Genomic DNA, 7045 nt, shown 5'->3' with positions numbered 1-7045 from the left:
ATATATATATATAAAACGCTGCCACTTGAGTTAAGGAGGGGACTTTTTTCTCTCCTTTCAATAATATAAAAAAAGTCCGGTCTTCACGGTTCAAAGTTAAAGAGTAAACAATTTATGTTTTAAAATGTGCAATTTTTAATTTTTAAATAATAATCTAAATAAAATAAATTTATAAAGTTAAAGATTAAAAAATATATATTTTAAAATTAGTGAATTTTTTAAAAACGAAGTATTTAATTTCTTAAGAATAAAGAAATCTGAAATTGTGAAGGAGTTTTTTTAAAAAAAAATAGTTTATAGCTCCTATTTTTTTGGAGGATTGTCTTAAAGTGCCAAAGGCATATTATGATGATTCCACTTGGCTAAATGAGAATCCTTTTTCTTCTCCTTTTAATTATAATAGATAGATGGATAATTTGGAGAGTGTGATTTAGCTCTAAGGCCGTGTCACTAAAAACAGTACCCCAGTTTGTTTTGCATATTTTTGGAATTTCCATAAAAACTACACACACCTGGAATTGTTTAAGCAAAAACTAAACATTTTGATAAGAAAAATTCGGATGTTTATATGACATCTTTGAGTAATTACTAATAGGTTGGAGGATGGGTATTTGGATGAAAGTTTTGATGCACCTCCAAAGGAAGAAAGAATAATAGAGAGTCTCATATCCTTAGATGGAGCTAGACTTGCAATCCTGCGCTCGACTGCTCAATACAATCAACACCCGCCAATCTCTTCCAAAGGGGAAGCAACTCCATCTTGTTTTCCTCAAAAGAGGCATCCTCAACTCTGCTCTCACAATAGCCAATCGCCTTCTTCAGATGTACGCTAAGTGTGGACAAATGACCGATGCAAAATTACTGTTCGACGAAATGTCTCAGAGAAATTGCTTCACTTGGAATACCATGATTGAAGGGTACATGAAATGGGGAAATACAAACAACTCTCTGGACTTGTTTCGTTCGATGCCTTCCAAGAATGAATTTTCTTGGAATGTAGTCATTCTTGGCCTTGTCAAAGCTGAGGAGTTGGGTGTTGCTAGAAGACTATTGCATGAAATGCCACGTAAGAACGAAATAGTTTGGAATTCACTTATTCATGGGTATGCTAAAACGGGGTTCCCTGGTGTGGCTTTATGCTTATTTAAGGAGTTTATAGACTGGGATTTTCATGAAATGTGTGGTACATCACGTATAGATTCGTTTGTTTTGGCAACTGCATTAGGGGCTTGTGCTGACACGAGAGCTGTCGATTTAGGGAAGCAAATTCATGCTCGTACTATAGTCGATGAAGTTGAAGTTGATTATGTGTTGGCAAGTTCTTTAGTTAACATGTATGGAAAGGGTGGTGATTTGGATAGCGCGAGTTACATTTTAAACAGAATGCAGAACCCTGATAACTTTTCCTTGTCAGCATTGATATCAGCATATTCAAACTGTGGTAGAATGGATGATGCTAGAAAGATCTTCAATCTTATAACTGATCCTTGTATTGTATTATGGAATTCCATGATAGCAGGGTACGTGGCAAGCGATAAAGTGTCAGAGGCATTATTGCTTTTTGAGGAGATGCACAGAGAGGGAGTTATAGCGGATTCCTCTACATTAGCTAGTGTATTGAATGCATGTGCTAGTGCACATTCCCTTAAAAATTGTTTGCAAATGCATGCTTATGGTTGTAAGTTTGGACTGCTAGATGATCTTATCGTTGCTAGTGCTCTAGTTGACACATATGCTAAATGTGGACGTCCTGATGAAGCTGCCAATGTTTTTAATGAACTCAAAATACATGACACGGTCTTGCTAAATTCTATGATTACCATTTATTTTAGTTGCTACAGAATTGAAGACGCGAGACAATTATTTGAGTCAATGCCCTATAAGAGCTTAATATCTTGGAATTCCATGTTAATTGGTCTTAGTCAAAATGGTTGTCCAGTTGAAGCACTGGATCTTTTCTGCAGGATGAATAGGATGGATTTTAAGATGGACAAATTTAGTTTTTCAAGTGTGATCAGTGCCTGTGCAAGCATTGCATCAGTTGAACTTGGTGAACAGATTTTTGCCAGAGCTGTTATCATCGGTATTGATTGTGATAAAATAATTTCTACCTCCTTGATTGATCTTTACTGCAAGTGTGGTTTTGTTACTGATGCCAGGAAGCTCTTTAACCAAATGATGAGATCCGACGAGGTTTCATGGAATTCTATGTTGATGGGTTATGCTACAAACGGTTATGGAAATGAAGCATTAAATCTATTCCACGAAATGAGAAGTGCAGGTGTTTTGCCAACAAATATCACATTTATTGGAGTCTTGTCTGCCTGTGATCATTGTGGTCTACTGGAAGAGGGAAAAAGATGGTTTTATTCAATGAATTATGATTACCACATTGATCCAGGGATTGAACATTACTCCTGTATGGTAGATCTTTATGCACGAGCAGGATGTCCTGAAGAAGCAGTAAACCTAATTGAAAAGATGCCATTTGAGGCAGATTCAGGCATGTGGTTATCCATTTTGAGAGGATGTGTAGCTCATGGTAATAAGATACTAGGAGAGCTGGTGGCCAAACGCATTATAGAGCTTGATCCTGAGAATTCAGGTGCTTTTGTGCAGTTATCAAACATATTTGCTACATCTGAGGACTGGGAAAGATCTGCTTTTGTCCGGAGGCTGATGACAGAAAAGAAAATCTATAAAAGTTCTGGTCGAAGTTGGAGTGATATGTAAGAAGCGCATAGGTTCAGGTCTCTGGATAGTTATTATAGCAGTGGGAGAAGTGCTGTGAGGTTAGTTTTTTATTTTTTAGCCACCCACTTTAATATCAGTTAAAACTATTAATTGGTTTCTTTCTGGCTTGTGCATCTTCTTGTAGCGATGTTTTTCTTCTAATCTTATTGCATTATTTTCTAAGCACATCCCATTAGAACTTAGAAGGGCTTTTCCGAGATTTTGCTGTTTGAATCTGAGATGCCTTGATTTAGCCCATAAAAGACTTGCCACTGTCAGCTTCCAGCTTTTTCGTTCAAGTTCGTAGAATATATTTGCTCATATGAATTAATATCTTTCTATAAGAATTGATCATATTACTATTTCAGGTTCTTGAAATCTTGGAATTGTCTAGATGCATAGATGAGGAGTTCTTAGCTGTTCCCATCACTAAGGGAGATAAAAATGAGTTTCAGAAATTTGCCGGGGGACTCTATACGACTACAGTTGAGGTATCCTAGACTGTTTCAGTCATACACGTGGTTTGGCAGTTCTTAACGGTGTTTCTATCTGTCATTCATTATTGGCAGGCTTTTATTCCTAATACTGCCCATGGCATCCAAGGTGCTACTTCACATTTTTTAGGCCAGAATTTTGCAAAAAGTTTAAATGAATTTTGAAAATGAGAAGGGAGAGAAGTCTATGGTCTCGCAGGACTCATGTGCCTATACGACCAGAACGTTAGGAATACGGAGCTATTTATAGACTGTCTTTATATTTTTCAACTTTGGTGTTCAAGCTAATTTTCACTTCTTTTCTGGTGTGGTGACAGATTGGCGTAGTGATCATGGGGATGATAAAAGCCTGGTCTTACCTCGTATAGTAGCAGCAACTCATGTAATTGTTGCTCCTATTCCCTTCAATGGATGCTGACACTAAAGGGATCTTTGATGCTTGTGTTGCCATGGTTAAAAACTTGAATGTATCAGGTATTCATGCTAAGGCAGACTTAAGAGACAACTCTTAACTGGATGGAAATATTCACTGGTAGAATGGAGGGGGGTTCCTCTTAAGATGATTGAACTTGGACCAAACGGCCTTGCAAACAACCAGGTAGGAGTTGTAGTTTCTGCCCTTTCTTTCTACTTGCCAGTTGTTTAAGAAAGTCAAATAAGACAGGAGAACAGAAATAATCCGTTTTTTGTTGTTAAATTGTTATTTTTGGATACCGAACTTGATGCTATATATTTACTTATGCTTTGTAATAACTTTCACAGGTAAGAGCTGTTCGACACCACATTGCAGCCAAAACAGATATTTGTGTGGCTAATCTAGTCGAACAAGTAAAAGATATCCTCGCCTCTGTCCAATAAAATCTATTTGCTGTTGGAAAATAAAAGCGAGATGCTTGCCTTCAGGTTGAAAGAACCTGGGATGAATTTGTGGAAGCACTGAACAAAAAGATATTGGTCTTGGCTCCTTGGTGGTTATGAGGTATGCATATTGGCTTGGATTATGTGATTCTGAGAACGCCAATTAATGTAATCCTGAATCATTAGAAAATATTTAGGGTGCCGAATCAAATCTAGAGTTTCCTTGAGATTCTTAGTCCCTGTTCAAACTTCAAAAGATACTACTAGTTTCCTAGCACTTTCATAATGTAGCATACAGAATAAATTGAAAAATATGAATGCAAATCTCACATATCTTTTCTTTGGATGAAATGCAAATATTTCTGTAGCGATGAACTTGCAGTATTTTGATCATATGATGCTTATCATACACACACTGGCAAAGATGCGTACGCACACACACACATAATACAGTAAGACGGACATAGACGATTTCTGAGTTAATATATGATGCAGTATGCCACAACTGCTACAATGACAATTCATTACTGCTTGCTTTCATTTTTAGCTTGATATATAAATCCACCACCTGTAAAGACCGAATCCATAAACTATTGCGTAAACCACCGATCTGACTGGGTAGAATTTAAACCTGCAGATAGTCAACATTCAACAGTTAAGAAAATGTGTTACAGCGAATGAATTTCGACCGAATTGCAAAAAAGTGTGATCTCATAACTTAGAGGTCATGCTGCAGGGTAATTTGTATTTCTATTTACTCTTTTTCAGGTGGACAGTTTTGTAGTTATCAAATAACTGAATTTGGGACTAACTTAACCCTCAAAGCTAGCTTATGAGGTGAAAATTGTCCGAGAATATATAAGGAGATAACCCATTCTCTCACCCAAAGATATTTAACACCTCCCTCACGTACAAAACTTGAGTAAACCAAGAATATGATTAGTTTTGGCTCTTATATCATGTCAAGAAGATAAAAATAGGTTTAACGGGGATGCTCCAAACCTCCCCCCATCACGTTGGGGGCTAGATATTTAGAGCGCGAACAGTATAACGTCAATGTCCAACATTGGATAAACCAAAAATAGGAATTCTAACTTTGATACCATGATAAAAAAACAATATCGAGTTTAACTTAACCCCAAGAACTAACTTTTTAGGGTTGAGTTAGGGCAGTGTTCACTTTTTTACCATAGTTAATCGATAACACGTGTTATTACGTAATAGAGAAATATATTGAGGCCTCAATTTTTTTTCGCAGACCATATCCATACTTCACTTCCAAGGTTCTACCTCAAATGCATGGCCTCAATGTTTTCGCAGATTTGGTCGTGGTATAAGTGATTGATCAAGTTTGAGCATGCCCTCAAATTATAAATTCAACAAGTTCAAAATTTTTAGTACTTTCATAAGTACCTCTAGAGGGCAAAAGTAGTACTACTATATATCTTTTACAGCGAATACAAAAACAGAAAGGGAGAACATATCACCTGGTAGAAGTGAAGGGCCCGGGAGATTTGTTGGTGAAGTCATTCACAGTGACAGGGGTGCACCAATGTGAGACACTACGGTCAAAGAATTCCCAATCAGGTAAAATAACACCACATATAGCCAGCATTCCAAACAAGTATGTTGCCACCATCTTGTAGAAAGACCGAGTGCAGAGACCAATCAACACTATAATTGCTGCCAAGCAGCTCATCGATGCCTGAAAAATGGTCTCGTTGTTCATCATGCTAAATACTTCAAGCTCCGCCTCCTCTTTCAGAAAACAGCGCTAATGAGCAAGAAAACAGTTATGCTAAGGTGTGACGACTTTTCGTGCAACTGCTATGACCTTGCTTCTTGCCTTATCTTGCTTAGTAAAGCAACCTTTGGGACCTGTGTTTCTACTAAGTACTACTTTTAGCTCTGTCTTGAATATTTCTCACTGCAGTTATTGCGTAAGGCAAAGAATAAGAGGAGGAAGAAGATGATGATTTTTCACAGAGGAGATAAGATATTGCTGTGGAACATACCGACTGAGTGATTATTGCTGGATATAGCTAAACGAGGGAGTTGGTTGAGACTGCATTTATTACACTGCATTTCTGAGTTGGTATAATTTGTATATCAAATAAACTGGCAATTAATCTGAATATCTTTTTCTTCTTTTCCTTATCTGTATACAAGTACAATATAATCCTGTTTTAGACATTCTCCTCAATACTTTACATTATTACAATTTACGTGGTATAGTTTGCAAGTTAAATTTTGTTCATTCAGACAAATCTTCTTTTGTCACGGAATATAGGGGCCAGATTCCTAAGGGACCAAGAAAATTCAATAATCATATCTAGAAAATTTCTTATCTTTCGCCTGAATTAATTAAGCTTAAAACGCACTAAGACATCTAATTAAAGAGTCCAAATTAAGTAGTTTGCAGGTTGAACATATCTTCATTAGCATTACAACTCTCACTGTTATGATCCAAATTAAGCTAGTTGCTAACTCGTTCACCTTTTTCTTTTTAGTAAGATGTCCACTTTTTATTTCATCCTTTCACGATAGCCAACTATATTAGAATAATTGAATTGACCAACTACGCTTTGTAAGAGAGATACCAATCAAAGTCTCCTATTGAGATCGTCTATAACCTTATATATAGACAGTAAGGGAAAATCCTCACATCTATGGAACGAAATGAGATGTAGTATACCTGTAACGAGTAAATTTTGACACTATCAATTTAGAGTATTATGTACTTCTCAGATCATTATTTACTAAAGTGAAAATTACGAAGAGAAGAAAATACCTAGTCTGAAATAGGTAATTGATTCAAAGTGAACTCAAGTCCCAAAAGCCAAATGTTGCGGCTTTTAAGTACGCTGGCTTAGTTTTAGCTAGGGCTGTCAAATTTGGCCCAAGCCCAAATGACCCATCCAATCGTAAAAATTGCATGGGGCGCCCTATTTGGTCGCCCC

General features: G+C 36.8%; 3 protein-coding genes across 3 annotated transcripts; 2 read left to right on the top strand and 1 right to left on the bottom strand.

The window, feature by feature from the left end:
• On the top strand, positions 368 to 5566 carry LOC109229745 (putative pentatricopeptide repeat-containing protein At1g77010, mitochondrial). Its single transcript, XM_019395301.1, has 5 exons — positions 368 to 2792; positions 3102 to 3224; positions 3545 to 3825; positions 3990 to 4206; positions 5344 to 5566. Exon 1 carries the CDS (start codon positions 676 to 678, stop codon positions 2731 to 2733), a length of 2058 nt encoding a protein of 685 aa, XP_019250846.1. The 5' UTR covers positions 368 to 675; the 3' UTR covers positions 2734 to 2792; positions 3102 to 3224; positions 3545 to 3825; positions 3990 to 4206; positions 5344 to 5566.
• On the top strand, positions 3635 to 4205 carry LOC109237777 (proline--tRNA ligase, cytoplasmic-like). The gene is made up of 4 exons (XM_019404152.1): positions 3635 to 3701; positions 3764 to 3825; positions 3990 to 4055; positions 4131 to 4205. The coding sequence occupies exons 1-4, from the start codon at positions 3635 to 3637 to the stop codon at positions 4203 to 4205; spliced, it is 270 nt and encodes an 89-aa protein (XP_019259697.1).
• On the bottom strand, positions 4328 to 6262 carry LOC109229754 (signal peptidase complex-like protein DTM1). The gene is made up of 2 exons (XM_019395312.1): positions 5573 to 6262; positions 4328 to 4716 (listed from the first exon to the last, which is right to left on the bottom strand). Exons 1-2 carry the CDS (start codon positions 5815 to 5817, stop codon positions 4629 to 4631), a joined length of 333 nt encoding a protein of 110 aa, XP_019250857.1. The 5' UTR covers positions 5818 to 6262; the 3' UTR covers positions 4328 to 4628.

Source organism: Nicotiana attenuata, chromosome 1 (genome assembly GCF_001879085.1).
Source record: "Nicotiana attenuata strain UT chromosome 1, NIATTr2, whole genome shotgun sequence".
In the NCBI taxonomy this organism is placed as follows: domain Eukaryota; kingdom Viridiplantae; phylum Streptophyta; class Magnoliopsida; order Solanales; family Solanaceae; genus Nicotiana; species Nicotiana attenuata.
Note: the sequence above shows the minus strand (reverse complement) of the source record. Positions and strands in the feature narration are given on the sequence as shown.

Coding starts and splice junctions, on each gene's coding strand:
- LOC109229754 (XM_019395312.1), bottom strand. CDS start 5,817: ATGATGAACAACGAGACCATTTTTCAGGCATCGATGAGCTGCTTGGCA. Junction 4,717..5,572: donor GGGCCCTTCACTTCTACCAG/GTGATATGTTCT, acceptor GACTATCTGCAG/GTTTAAATTCTACCCAGTCA.
- LOC109229745 (XM_019395301.1), top strand. CDS start 676: ATGGAGCTAGACTTGCAATCCTGCGCTCGACTGCTCAATACAATCAAC.
- LOC109237777 (XM_019404152.1), top strand. CDS start 3,635: ATGGATGCTGACACTAAAGGGATCTTTGATGCTTGTGTTGCCATGGTT. Junction 3,826..3,989: donor ACGGCCTTGCAAACAACCAG/GTAGGAGTTGTA, acceptor TAACTTTCACAG/GTAAGAGCTGTTCGACACCA. Junction 4,056..4,130: donor TGGCTAATCTAGTCGAACAA/GTAAAAGATATC, acceptor GCTTGCCTTCAG/GTTGAAAGAACCTGGGATGA.